Raw genomic sequence first — 16,124 nt, forward strand, 5'->3', positions numbered from 1 at the left:
TTTTTGAGGTTGGCTTTAAGCCCATATTTAAATCTGTCCACCAACATTCAGTTTTCCATTCTTGAGTTCGGAGTAGAGCAACTGCTTTGGGAGACAGTGGTCAGGCATCCGGACAACGTGGCCGGTCCAGCGGAGTTGATGGCAGAGGTCCATCACTTCGATGCTGGTGGTCTTTGCTTCTTCCAACACGCTGACATTTCCCCGCCTGTCTTTCCAAGAGATTTGCAGGATTTTTCAGGGGCAGCGCTGATGGAATTGTTCCAGGAGTTGCGTATGACATCTGTAGACAGTCCACGTTTCACAGGCGTATAGCAAGGTTGGGAGGACAATGGCTTTATAAATTTATTTATTTACAGTATTTATATACCGCTTTTCTCACCCCTAGGGGGACTCAAACAAGCACCTTGGTATCCCTACGGATGTCCTGGTCCTCAAACACTCTCTGCTTCATTCGGAAGAATGCTGCACTTGCAGAGCTCAGGCGGTGACCTCTCAGGTTGTGAGTTGATGGCAGAGGAGCATTGCTTCAATGTTGATGGTCTTTGCTTCTCCCAGCATGCTGACATTTGTCCACTTGTCTTCCCAAGAGATTTGCGGGATTTTTCGGAGGTAGCGTTGATGGAATCGTTCCAGGAGTTGCCTATGATGTCTATAGACAGTTCACGTTTCACAGGTGTATAGCAGGATTGGGAGGACAATGGCTTTATAAACAAACCCCTTGGTCTCCCTACGGATGTTCCGATCTTCAAACACTCTCCGCTTCATTCAGAAGAATGCTGCAGCACTCGCAGAGCTGATGGAATCCTTCCAGGAGTTGCGTGTGACATCTGTAGGCAGTCCACGTTTCGCAGGCGTATAGCAGGATTGGGAGGACAATGGTTTCATAAACAAGCACCTTGGTATCCCTACGGATGTCCTGGTCTTCAAACACTCTTCACTTCATTCAGAAGAATGCTGCAGCACTCGCAGAGCTGATGGAATCTTTCCAGGAGTTGCGTGTGACATCTGTAGGCAGTCCACGTTTCGCAGGCATATAGCAGGATTGGGAGGACAATGGTTTCATAAACAAGCACCTTGGTATCCCTACGGATGTCCTGGTCTTCAAACACTCTTCGCTTCATTCAGAAGAATGCTGCAGCACTCGCAGAGCTGATGGAATCTTTCCAGGAGTTGCGTGTGACATCTGTAGGCAGTCCACGTTTCGCAGGCATATAGCAGGATTGGGAGGACAATGGTTTCATAAACAAGCACCTTGGTATCCCTACGGATGTCCTGGTCTTCAAACACTCTTCGCTTCATTCAGAAGAATGCTGCAGCACTCGCAGAGCTGATGGAATCCTTCCAGGAGTTGCATGTGACATCTGTAGGCAGTCCACGTTTCGCAGGCATATAGCAGGATTGGGAGGACAATGGTTTCATAAACAAGCACCTTGGTATCCCTACGGATGTCCTGGTCTTCAAACACTCTTCGCTTCATTCAGAAGAATGCTGCAGCACTCGCAGAGCTGATGGAATCCTTCCAGGAGTTGCGTGTGACATCTGTAGGCAGTCCACGTTTCGCAGGCATATAGCAGGATTGGGAGGACAATGGTTTTATAAACAAACCCCTTGGTATCCCTATGGATGTTCTGGTCTTCAAACACTCTCTGCTTCATTCAGAAGAATGCTGCACTCGCAGAGCTGATGGAATCCTTCCAGGAGTTGCGTGTGACATCTGTAGGCAGTCCACGTTTCGCAGGCATATAGCAGGATTGGGAGGACAATGGTTTCATAAACAAGCACCTTGGTATCCCTACGGATGTCCCAGTTCTCAAACACTCTCTGCGTTATTCAGAAAAATGCTGCACTTGCAGAGCTCGGATGGTGTTGTATTTCAGTGTCAATGTTGACTTTTGTGGAGAGGTGGCTGCCAAGGGAGAGGAAATGGTCAAAATTTCGTAATGTTACACCATTAAACTGTATTTCTGGCATTGGAGAAGGATTGGCTGGTGACTGCTGGAAGAGCATTTTGGTTTTCTCAATGTTCACTGACAGGTCGAGCTTCTCGTATGCTTCTGCGAAGGTGTTTAGAGTGGCTTGTAGGTCTTCTGAATGCGCACAGACGACACTGTCATCAGCATATTGGAGTTCTATAACAGATGTTCCTTGGTTTTGGAAGAACGCTGCACTTGCAGAGCTCAGGCGGTGTTGCAATACATAATAGAGGAATATGAGACCTAAATGGAACTTGGGTCTCCACCAAGAGATAAAAGTGGGATGTAAATAAATATAATAATAGTAATAATAATAATGCAAGGTGAGCTTTGGGTTCAAAACCTGGAAGACGGTGGAGCTTCTGCACATCCCTGAAGTGTCCAAACAAGTGACCGGCTGCTCTCAAAACAACGTTACAAATCCAAACAAGAGGTAAACAACTTATTTCGGCCCTAAGCTTTTCTGGACTTCGGTCCACCTTATCTGATAACAACCTCATTGTCAGATCCCAGAGGTGAGTCAGCAGCGGCTTTATCTATCTTACCTGCTTCATCATCACGCAGGTTTGGGATTTTTCCACCCATCCTTGGGTGTATCTGCACTGCAGGATCAATGCAGTTTGACACCATTGGAACTATGCCATGGCTCCATGCAATGGGAGTTGTGGTTTTCTAAGGTCTTCTGTGCCAATGAGAGCTGGTTCTTCGGCAAACTAGAGCTCCCAGGAAGAACATGGCCTTGGCATCCCTGCCCTAGATAGAAGCTACCCTTTGACTCCAAGGCAATCCTCCCCATTGATCCCAGCCAGGTTTACCAACAAGTAGGTCACTGCTAATCTGCAAGAGGCGCGTACTATAAATTCCCCGGAGCGAACGAGAGTCACTTTTGGCGCATTTGCATAAATGTCATTAGCTATCTTGGAGGTGGAAGTCTAAACACAAATTCCATTTAGAGTACATTATTGTTATTGTTATTATTATTAACCCCCTGCCAAGAAGCAGGAATATTGCATTCAAATCACCCCTGACAGATGGCCATCCAGCCAAACAGGGATCTGCTAGTTCCCTACGGAGATCATCCACTAAGGAGACCAAGGTTGTCTCAGTTCCGTGTCCCGGCCTAAAGCCAGACTGTGCCAGATCCAGATAATTCATTGACCGCTAGATTGCGACCCAAGTTTTATTTATTTTTCATATACACCTCAATTATTATTATTATTATTATTACTACTACTACTACTACTACTACTTCCCATTGGAGGGATACAAATAAAGATTATTATTATTATTATTTATTGATCTCGATTGGACAAAAGAAAATGAAATACCTTGAGAGATGGGACCCAAATCCCATTAATATTTCTTATGTGCCTTACATTGTTGTTGTGTGCTGTCTCCACAAAAGTCAACATTGACACTGAAATACAACACCGCCTGAGCTCTGCGAGTGCAGCATTTTCATGAATGAAGCAGAGAGTATTTGAGGACCAGGACATCCGTAGGGAAACCAAGGGGCTTGTTTGTAAAACTATTGTCCTCCCAACTTTGCTATATGCCTGCAAAACGTGGACTGTCTACAGATGTCACACTCAACTCTTGCACTCTTCCACGTTTTGCACTCAATCTCCATACATACACAGTCACACCCTGTGTGGGTGAGAAGAGCGGGGTAGAAATGCTGTAAATATATGTAAATAAATAAATACTCTATCTACACATATTTAAGTATGATTTACGTGCTATATGCCTGCAAAACGTGGACTGTCTACAGATGTCACACTCAACTCTGCAAAACGTGGACTGTCTACAGATGTCACACTCAACTCTTGGAACGATTCCATCAGCGTTGCCTGCAAATCTCTTGGGAAGAGAGGCGGACAAATGCCAGGTGTGTAGGTAGGGAGATATGTGTGTGTACACAGATGTGTATGTGTACATAAATATTACACACACACAAGGGGGAGGATGGATAGATAAGTGTTCATGGATATTGGTAAGTAATAGATATGTGGAATTAGTATAGGTGAGTGTGCAAGCAGGGAGATAGGTGTGTGTACACAGATGTGTATGTGTACATAAATATTATACACGCACAGAGAGAGGGGGTGAGGGGAGGAGGATGGATGGATACCTGTTCATGGATGTAGGTATGTAATAGATATGTGGAATTAGTATAAGTGAATGTGCAGGTAGGGAGATAGGCGTGTGTATACAGATGTGTATGTGTACATAAATATTATATATATACACAAACACACACACAGAGGGGGGAGGGAGGGAGGATGGATGGATATGTGTTCATGGATGTAGGTATGTAATAGATATGTGGAATTAGTATAGGTGAGTGTGCAAGTAGGGAGATAGGCGTGTGTATGCAGATGTGTATGTGTACATAAATATTACACACACACACACACACAGAGGGGGGTGAGGGGGGAGGATGGGTGGATAGGTATTCATGGATATAGTTAAGTAAAAGATATGTGCAATTAGTATAGGTGAGTGTGCAAGTAGGGATATAGGTGTATGTACACAGATGTGTATGTGTACATAAATATTACACACACACACACAGAGGGGGGAGGGAAGGAGGATGGATAGATAGGTGTTCATGGATGTAGGTAAGTAATAGATATTTGCAATTAGTATAGGTGAGTGTGCAAGTAGGGATATAGGTGTATGAACACAGATGTGTATGTGTACATAAATATTACACACACACATACACAGAGGGGGGAGGGAGGGAGGATGGATAGATAGGTGTTCATGGATATAGGAAAGTAATAGATATGTGGAATTAGTATAGGTGAGTGTGCAAGTAGGGAGATAGGTGTGTGTACACAGAGATGTGTATGTGTACATAAATATTATATATACACACAAACACACACACATACACAGAGGGGAGAGGGAGGGAGGATGGATTGATAGGTTTTGATGGATGTAGGTAAGTAATAGGTATGTGGTGTTAGTATAGGTGAGTGTGTAGGTAGGGAGTGTACACAGATGTGTACATAAATATTATTCAATAGATAAATAGATTGATAGGTGTAGGTAAATCATACTTAAATGTGTGTAGATAGAATATTTATTTATTTACATTTATTTACAGCATTTCTACCCCATTCTTCTCACCTGCACAGGGTGTGTATGTAGGGAGATAGGTATGTACATAAATGTGTATGTGTACATAAAAATATCTTATATTGTTGTTGTGTGTTGTCTCCACAAAAGTCAACATCGACACCGAAATACAACACTGCCTGAGCTCTGCGAGTGCAACATTCTTCCGAATGAAGCAGAGAGTGTTTGAGGACCGGGACATCCATAGGGAGACCAAGGCGCTTCTTTATAAAGCTACTGTCCTCCCAACCTTTCTCTATGCCTGTGAAACGTGGACTGTCTACAGATGTCACACCCAATTCCTGGAACGATTCCATCATTGTTGCCTCTGGAAAATCCTTCAAATCTCTTGGAAAGACAAGAGATCAAGGGTCTGGAGAACAAGCCCTATGAGGAGCGGCTTAGGGAACTGGGCATGTTTAGCCTGAAGAAGAGAAGGCTGAGAGGAGATATGATAGCCATGTATAAATATGTGAGAAGAAGCCACAGGGAGGAGGAGGGAGCAAGCTTGTTTTCTGCTTCCTTGGAGACTAGGACGCAATGGAACAATGGCTTCAAACTACAAGAGAGGAGATTCCATCTGAACATTAGGAAGAACTTCCTGACTGTGAGAGCCGTTCAGCAGTGGAACTCTCTGCCCCGGAGTGTGGTGGAGGCTCCTTCTTTGGAAGCTTTTAAGCAGAGGCTGGATGGCCATCTGTCAGGGGTGATTTGAATGCAATATTCCTGCTTCTTGGCAGAATGGGGTTGGACTGGATGGCCCATGAGGTCTCTTCCAACTCTTTGATTCTATGATTCTATGAAGAAGCGAAGACCACCTGCACTGAAGTGATTGTCCTCCGCCATCAACTCTGTTGGACTGGCCACGTTGTCCGAATGCCCGACTACTGTCTTCCAAAGCAGTTGCTCTACTCCGAACTCAAGAACGGGAAACGTAATGTTGGAGGACAGGAAAAGAGATTGAAAGATGGGCTTGAAGCCAATCTTAAAAACTGTGGCATAGACAGTGAGAACTGGGAAGCCTTGGCCCTTGAGCACTCCATATAGAGGTCAGCTGTGACCAGCAGTGCTGCAGAATTTGAAGAGGCACGAATGGAGGGTGAAAGGGAGAAACGTGCCAAGAGGAAGGCACATCAAGTCAACCCTGATCAGGACTGCCTTCCATCTGGAAACCGATGTCCTCACTGTGGGAGAACATGTGGGTCAAGAGTAGGACTCCACAACCACCTATGGACCTACCACCAAGACACTGGACTTGGAGGACCATCATCCCCGGGCAATGGGGGATTGCCTAAGAAGAAGATTGATCTCTTGATTGCACAAGAAATGAAAAACCTTGGGAGATGAGACCGAAATCTCATTAATATTTCTTATGTGTCTTATATTGTTGTTGTTGTTGTTGTTGTTGTTTATGTCCTGCTTGACTGATACCCAACATTCGTTGCAAGATTGAGACCTTTCTGAGTTTACTCTGCACTCCGTCCCATGTCCATCTCTTAATCTACTTCATCAACATTTAGGAAAATGGCAAAAAAGCAACAAAGCGCCGCGTTCACACGTTACACGTTAGGAAGATGCGTGCAGAAGGAAGGAAAATGATACCTAAAGCAAGGTACACTTTGTAACATGGATATGAGTATCAGAAATGCATGCAGAGGGGTGGAAAAGAGCCCATTGTGAATGGGAGGATATTGGAAACACGATGGAAAAATTATGTAGGAATAGGAAAAAACCATACTAAGCCCAGAACACGCATCTCAACCCCATTCACACGTGCAGAAATTGACCCGTGTCTATTTTCATATCAGAAATGCATGCAGAGGGGTGGAAAAGAGTCCATTGTGAATGAGAGGATATTGAAAACATGATGGAAAAGTTATGTAGGGATATGAAAGAACCATACTAAGCCCAGAACACGCATCTCAACCCCATTCACACGTGCAGAAATTGACCCGTGTCTATTTTGATACTAGAAATGCATACAGAAGGGTGGAAAAGAGCCTATTGTGAATGAGAGGATATTGAAAACATGATGGAAAAGTTATGTAGGGATATGAAAGAACCATACTAAGCCCAGAACACGCATCTCAACCCCATTCACACGTGCAGAAATTGACCCGTGTCTATTTTGATACTAGAAATGCATACAGAGGGGTGGAAAAGAGCCCATTGTGAATGGGAGAATATTGCGAATGCGGTGGAAAAATTATGTAGGGACAGGAAAAAATCATACTAAGCCCAGAACACGCATCTCAACCCCATTCACACGTGCAGAAATAGACACGCGTCTATTTTAGTATCATAAATGCATGTAGAGGGGTGGAAAAGAGCCCATTGTGAATGGGAGGATATTGAGAAAGCAGTGGAAAGATTATTTAGAGAAAGGAAAAAGCCACACTAAGCCGAGAACCTGCATCTCAACCCCATTCACATGTGCAAAAATTGACACGTGTCTATTTTGATATCAGAAATACTTGCAGAGGGGTGGAAAAAGAGCCCATTGTGAATGAGAGGCTATTGAATTATATAGGGATAGGGGGAAAAACATACTAAGCCCCAAACACGCATCTCAACCCCATTCACACGTGCAGAAACTGACCCGTGTCTATTTTGATACTAGAAATGCATGCAGAGGGGTGGAAAAAAGTCCATTGTGAATGGAGGATATTGAAAACATTATGGAAAAATTATGTAGGGATAGGAAAAAACCATACTAAGCCCAGAACACACATCTCAACCCCATTCATACGTGCAAACACAGACCCGTGTCTATTTTGATATCAATAATATGTGCAGAGGGGTGGAAAAGAGCCTATTGTGAACGGGAAGATATTGAAAACATGATGGAAAAATTATGTAGGAATAGGAAAAAACCATACTAAGCTCAGAACACGCATCTCAACCCCATTCACACGTGTAGAAATAGACACGTGTCTATTTTAGTATCATAAATGCATGTAGAGGGGTGGAAAAGAGCCCATTGTGAATGGGAGGATATTGAGAAAGCAGTGGAAAGATTATGTAGAGAAAGGGAAAAGCCATACTAAGCCGAGAACCTGCATCTCAACCCCATTCACATGTGCAAAAATTGACACGTGTCTATTTTGATATCAGAAATAGTTGCAGAGGGGTGGAAAATAGCCTATTGTGAATGGGAGGATATTGAAAACATGATGGAAAAATTATGTAGGGATAGGAAAAAACCATACTAAGCCCAGAACACGCATCTCAACCCCATTCATACGTGCAAACACAGACCCGTGTCTATTTTGATATCAATAATATGTGCAGAGGGGTGGAAAAGAGCCTATTGTGAATGGGAGGATATTGAAAACGTGATGGAAAAAATTATGTAGGAATAGGAAAAAACCATACTAAGCTCAGAACACGCATCTCAACCCCATTCACACGTGCAAAAACAGACACATGTCTATTTTGATATCAGAAATGCATGCAGAGGGGTGGAAAAGAGCCTCTTGTGAATGGGAGGATATTGAATTATGTAGGGATAGGGGGGAAAACCATACTAAGCCCAGAACACGCATTTCAACCCCATTCACACGTGCATAACCCTTGCACGGGTGTAAACACTCACCGAAATTGTCCTGCGTGTACCTCCGGCGGCGCAGGGGGTCCGATTCGCTGGGAGGAACCCCAGGAACGCCGTTCGCACGACCCGGGTCGGCAGCCATGGCTGTGTACACGCGTGTCGCCCTCCTCCTGGACCCAACTGAGCGTGGTCCGCTCCCCGGGAGGGAAGGAAACACGTGCAAAGGGAGGTCCCAAAGGAGGGGGGCGTGAAGGAGGCGGCGCGAGACCGCCTGACCCGGGAATAGAGGCGCGTAACGTGTGAATGCGGCAGGAGCTGCTTAACGCGTGTCGCCAGGAGGAGGGCGAGCGGCAGAAAGGGATCTCCGGCGCCTGGGAGGAGGTTCAGGTCGGAGGAGGGCCCGCTTGGGAGCAGAGCCAGCCCTGCCTGGATTAAAAGGGTGCCTGTGCCTTTAAGGAGGGGCTTCTATAGAGAAGAGTATAGGTGGGTGTGTAGGTAGGGAGGGAGGTGTGTGTAAACATAAGTATTATTATACATCTATATATATATAGAGAGAGTGGATGGATAGGTGTGCATGGATGTAGGTAAATAATAGATATGTGTAGATAGATATAAATAAGTGTGTAGGTAAGTAGATAGGTGTGTGTACACAGATGTGTATGTGTACATATATATTATAATATATATATATAGAGAGAGAGGATGGATAGGTGTGCATAAATGTAGGTAAATAATAGATATGTGTAGATAGATATAGGTGAGTATGTAGGTAGGTAGATAATTGTGTGTACACAGATGTGTATGTGTACATATATAATATGTGTAGATAGATATAGGTGAGTGTAGGTAAGTATATAGGTGTGTGTACACAGATGTGTATGTGGACATATATATTATTATATATATATAGAGAGAGGATGGATAGGTGTGCATGGATGTAGGTAAATAATAGATATGTGTAGATAGATATAGGTGAGTGTGTAGGTAGGTAGATAGTTGTGTGTACACAGACGTGTATGTGTACATATATAATATGTGTAGATAGATATAGGTGAGTGTGTAGGTAGGTATATAGGCGTGTGTACACAGATGTGTATGTCTACATATATATTATTATATATATAGAGAGAGAGGGTGGATAGGTGTGCATGGATGTAGGTAAATAATAGATATGTGTAGATAGATATAGGTGAGTTTGTAGGTAGGTAGATAGTTGTGTGTACACAGATGTGTATGTGGACATATATATATTATATATATATAGAGAGAGAGAGGATGGATAGGTGTGCATGGATGTAGGTAAGTAATAGATATGTGTACTTCGATCGAGTATAGGTGGGTGTGTAGGTAAGGAGATAGGTGTGTGTACACAGATGTGTATGTGTACATACATATTAAACGATAGATAGATCAATGACTGATAGGTGTGCAGGGATGTGGGTAAATCATATTTGGATGTGTGTAGATGGAGTATAGATGGGTGTGCAGGTAGGGAGATAGGTGTATTTACAGATGTATACATGTACATATATATTATTATACATATGTATATCTAGAGAGAGAGAGGGGATGGATAGGTGTGCATGGATGTAGGTAAATAATAGATATGTGTAGATAGATATAGGTGAGTGTGTAGGTAAGTAGATAGGTGTGTGTACACAGATGTGTATGTGTACATATATATTATAATATATAGAGAGAGATTGGATGGATAGGTGTAGGATGTAGGTAAATAATAGATATGTGTAGATAGATATAGGTGAGTGTGTAGGTAAGTATATAGGTGTGTGTACACAGATGTGTATGTCTACATATATATTATTATATATAGAGAGAGAGAGGGTGGATAGGTGTGCATGGATGTAGGTAAATAATAGATATGCGTACTTAGATAAGAGTATAGGTGAGTGTGTAGATAAGGAGATAGGTGTGTGTACACAGATGTGTATGTGTACATAAATATTAACCTATAGATAGATAGATAGATAGATAGATCAATGACTGATAGGTGTGCAGGGATGTGGGTAAATCATACTTTGATGTGTGTAGATGGAGTATAGATGGGTGTGCAGTAGGGAGATAGGTATATTCACAGATGTATATACGTACATATATATTATTATACATATTTATATATATATAGAGAGAGGATGGATAGGTGTGCATGGATGTAGGTAAATAATAGATATGTGTAGATAGATATAGGTGAGTGTGTAGGTAGGTAGATAGTTGTGTGTACACAGACGTGTATGTGTACATATATAATATGTGTAGATAGATATAGGTGAGTGTGTAGGTAGGTATATAGGCGTGTGTACACAGATGTGTATGTCTACATATATATTATTATATATATAGAGAGAGAGGGTGGATAGGTGTGCATGGATGTAGGTAAATAATAGATATGTGTAGATAGATATAGGTGAGTTTGTAGGTAGGTAGATAGTTGTGTGTACACAGATGTGTATGTGGACATATATATATTATATATATATATAGAGAGAGAGGATGGATAGGTGTGCATGGATGTAGGTAAGTAATAGATATGTGTACTTCGATCGAGTATAGGTGGGTGTGTAGGTAAGGAGATAGGTGTGTGTACACAGATGTGTATGTGTACATACATATTAAACGATAGATAGATCAATGACTGATAGGTGTGCAGGGATGTGGGTAAATCATATTTGGATGTGTGTAGATGGAGTATAGATGGGTGTGCAGGTAGGGAGATAGGTGTATTTACAGATGTATACATGTACATATATATTATTATACATATGTATATCTAGAGAGAGAGAGGGGATGGATAGGTGTGCATGGATGTAGGTAAATAATAGATATGTGTAGATAGATATAGGTGAGTGTGTAGGTAAGTAGATAGGTGTGTGTACACAGATGTGTATGTGTACATATATATTATAATATATAGAGAGAGATTGGATGGATAGGTGTAGGATGTAGGTAAATAATAGATATGTGTAGATAGATATAGGTGAGTGTGTAGGTAAGTATATAGGTGTGTGTACACAGATGTGTATGTCTACATATATATTATTATATATATAGAGAGAGAGGGTGGATAGGTGTGCATGGATGTAGGTAAATAATAGATATGCGTACTTAGATAAGAGTATAGGTGAGTGTGTAGATAAGGAGATAGGTGTGTGTACACAGATGTGTATGTGTACATAAATATTAACCTATAGATAGATAGATAGATAGATAGATCAATGACTGATAGGTGTGCAGGGATGTGGGTAAATCATACTTTGATGTGTGTAGATGGAGTATAGATGGGTGTGCAGTAGGGAGATAGGTATATTCACAGATGTATATACGTACATATATATTATTATACATATTTATATATATATAGAGAGAGGATGGATAGGTGTACATGGATGTAGGTAAATAACAGATATGTGTAGATAGATATAGGTGAGTGTGTAAGTAGGAAAATAGGTGTGTGCACAAAGATGTGTATGTGAACATACATATTATTATACATATATAGAGAGAGAGTGGATGGATAGGTGTGCATGGATGTAGGTAAATAATAGATATGTGTACTTAGATAAGAGTATAGGTGAGTGAGTAGGTAAAGAGATAGGTGTGTGTACACAGATGTGTATGTGTACATAAATATTAATCTATATATAGATAGATAGATCAATGACTGATAGGTGTGCAGGGATGTGGGTAAATCATATTTGGATGTGTGTAGATGGAGTATAGATGGGTGTGTAAGTAGGGAGATAGGTGTATTCACAGATGTATGTATGTACATATATACATGGGCTTCAATAGATAAGAGTACAGATGGGTGTGTAGGTAGGTAGGGAGAGAGGTGTGTGTACATAGATGTGTACCTGTACATATATATTATTATACATATATATATATAGAGAGAGAGAGAGGATGGATAGGTGTACATGGATGTAGGTAAATAATAGATATGTGTAGATAGATATAGGTGAGTGTGTAGGTAAGTGTGTTGTGTGCACACAGATGTGTATGTGTACATATATATTATTAGATAGATAGTTAATGACGGATAAGTGTGCATGGATGTAGGTAAATCATACTTAAATGTGTGCAGATATAGATGGATGTATTGGTAGTGAGATAGGTGTGTACATAGATGTGTATGTGTACATAAATATTATTATACATATATATAGAGAGAGAGAGAGGGAGGGAGAGGATGGATAGATGTGCATGGATGTAGGTAAGTAATAGATAGAGTATAGGTGAGTGTAGTTAGGGAGATAGGTGTATGTACATAGATGTGTATGTGTATATAAATATTATTAGATAGATAGATAGATAGATAGATAGATAGATAGATAGATAGATCAATGACTTATAAGTGTGCATGGATGTGGGTAAATCATACTTGGATGTGTGTAGATAGATAAGAGTATAGATGGGAGTGTAGGAAGGGAGATAGGTGTATTCATAGAGATGTACGTGTACATATATATTATATGTGTATGTGTATAGAGAGAGGATGGATAGGTGTGCATGGATGTAGGTAAGTAATAGATATGTGTAGTTAGATAGAGTATAGGTGAGTGTGTAGGAAGGGAGATAGGTGTGTGTACACAGATGTGTATATGTACATAAATATTATTAGATAGATAGATCAATTATTGATAGATGTGCATGGATGTAAGTAAATCATACTTAGATGTGTGTAGATAGAATATAGGTGGGTGTGTAGGTAGGGATAGGTGTATTCATAGATGTGTATGTGTACATAAATATTATTAGATAGATAGATAGATAGTTCAATGATTGATGGGTGTGCATAGAAATAGGTAAATAATTATGTGTAGATAGATACAGATGGGCGTGTAGATAGGTGTATACATAGATGTGTATGTGTAGATAGATCAATGACTGATAGGTGTGCATGGATGTAGGTAAATAGTAGATGTGTGTAGATAGATAGAGTATAGATGAGTTTGTAGATAGGGAGATAGGTGTGTATATAGATGTGTATGTGTAGATAGGTAGGTAGGTAGAGGATTGATAGGTGTGCATTGATGAAGGTAAATAATAGATGTGTGTAGATAGATGATAGATGTGTATGTAGGTAGATAAGTGTGTGTACACAGATGTGTATGTGTACATAAATATTATTAGATAGATAAATCAATGACTGATGGATGTGCATGGATGTAGGTGAATAATAGATGTGTGTAGATAGGAAGATAGGTGTGTACATAGATGGATAAGTGTGTATGGATGTAGGTAAATCATAGATGTGTATAGATTATAGATGTGTATGTAGATAGATAGGTGTGTGTAGGTAGATAGGTGTGTGTACATCAATATTAGATAGATCGATTGATCAGTGACTGATAGGTGTGCATTGATGTAGGTAAATCATACTTAGATGTGTGTACATATAGAGTATAGGTAGGGAGATAGGTGTGTACATAGATGTACATACATATTAAATAGACAGACAGGCATAAAGATCAATCAGTGTTTGATAGGTATGCATGGATGTAGGTAAATAACAGATATGTGTAGATAAGATTATTTACCTGCATCCATGCACACCTATCAACCATTGATTGGTCTTTATGTCTGTCTGTCTATTTAATATGTATGTACATAGATGTGTATAGATTATAGATGTGTATGTAGATAGATAGGTGTGTGTAGGTAGATAGGTGTGTGTACATCAATATTAGATAGATCGATTGATCAGTGTGTAGGTAGTGAGGTAGGTTTGGGCATAGATGTGTATGTGTAGATACATATTATCAGATAGAGATTATAGATATATAGAGATAGTTGTACATGTCGATAATTGATACATGTGCATGTGTAGATGGATAGATGATTGATATTTAACAGATCGATTGGTAATTGAATGACAGATGTGTATATATAGATGGTTGGATTATAATGGTATATATGTTATTGATGGTTATATAGGGATTGACAGATTGATAGATGTGTGTGTATGTATAGAAAAGTGATATCTATGTTTGTTTGGATAGATAGATGATAGATTGGTGTGTAAATAGACATAAATGATACATAGATGTGTATGTATATGTATACAGTGTGGTGTAGTGGTTTGAGTTCTTCACTATATCCCGGGAAGCTAGGGTTCAAATTCTGGCTTGGTCATGGAAACACATGGTCACGCATGACACAGAGTGCAATCCCCATTCTAGGATTAGGGCCAAGCTGGGAATTTTCCATTTCGAGAAATGACCACATCTCCCTTTTCAATCATTTCCTCCCTTGTTATTTTTCTTTTCTCAGCAGTCCTGGGATCAAGCAGCCCACACTTTAGTTTTGCAAAGAGTGTCAATACCTGTTTGTGCTGAGTTTTAGGGACAAAATAAATAAGTTTTTTATTTTGTATAACACAGAAACAAAAGCAGCAAACAGGGAGGGCATCATTCCATTGAGCCTGTGGTTGAATGTGTCTTTGTTTCCACATATGTTGTGTGTTTATATATAACACATCCTATTGGAGCTAAACATAGCTCATTATGTCGGCTCTGATGGTAATCTATTGTCTTAATAGGTTTATCCCAAAACAGCCTTGTAATAGTTGCTTGGAAAGACTGCGGGTCAGGCCTAGCTCTGAACTAATGAGTAAGAACTATATTTGGTGGTAGTAGTAGTTGTTCACCAGCCTATCCTTCTGCAATTCCAGAAATACAGCTTAATGGTGTAACATTAGAAAATGTGCACCATTTCCACTCCTTTGGCAGCCACCTCTCCACAAAAGTCAACATTGACACTGAAATATAACACTGCCGGAGCTCTGCAAGTGCAGCATTTTTCTGAATGAAGCAGAGAGTGTTTGAGGACTGTAATGAGTAGGAACTATATTTGGTGGTAGTTGTTGTTGTTGTTCACCAGCCCATCCCTCTGCAATTCCAGAAATACAGCTTAATGGTGTAACATTAGAAAATGTGGCCCATTTCCACTCCTTTGGTAGCCACCTCTCCACAAAAGTCAACATTGACACTGAAATATAACACCGCCTGAGCTCTGCAAGTGCAGCATTTTTCTGAATGAAGCAGAGAGTGTTTGAGGACCGTAATGAGTAGGAACTATATTTGGTGGTAGTTGTTGTTGTTGTTCACCAGCCTATCCTTCTGCAATTCCAGAGATACAGCTTAATGGTGTAATATTAGAAAATGTGGCCCATTTCCACTCCTTTGGTAGCCACCTCTCCACAAAAGTCAACATTGACACTGAAATATAACACTGCCTGAGCTCTGCAAGTGCAGCATTTTTCTGAATGAAGCAGAGAGTGTTTGAGGACCGTATTAGGTGCATTTCTGCTTTAATTCATCAAATAGAAGCATTCTTTCAACAATTAGACCAGGCATGGGCAAATTTGGCCCTCCAGGTGTTTTGGACTTCAACTCCCACAATTCCTAACAGCCGGTATTCCAAAACACCTGGAGGACCCAAGTTTGCCCATGCCTGGTGTT

At 40.8% G+C, this 16,124-nt stretch overlaps 1 protein-coding gene across 2 annotated transcripts in view; it reads right to left on the reverse strand.

Annotated features, from left to right (window-relative positions):
- The window catches only part of LOC132775588 (uncharacterized), an 85,198-nt gene that overhangs the window by 62,369 nt on the left and 6,705 nt on the right, over positions 1–16,124 (reverse strand). Inside the window, exon 1 of one of the 2 annotated variants that reach the window (XM_067469370.1) lies at positions 8,692–9,083. The exons of the other annotated variant lie outside the window; for it this stretch is intronic. Coding sequence (XP_067325471.1) covers positions 8,692–8,788 — 97 coding nt within the window. The 5' untranslated portion in view covers positions 8,789–9,083. Of the gene's footprint in view, positions 1–8,691; positions 9,084–16,124 lie in introns of those variants that run through there. 2 annotated transcript variants of the gene reach the window in all.

Source organism: Anolis sagrei, chromosome 5 (genome assembly GCF_037176765.1).
Source record: "Anolis sagrei isolate rAnoSag1 chromosome 5, rAnoSag1.mat, whole genome shotgun sequence".
Taxonomy (NCBI): domain Eukaryota; kingdom Metazoa; phylum Chordata; class Lepidosauria; order Squamata; family Dactyloidae; genus Anolis; species Anolis sagrei.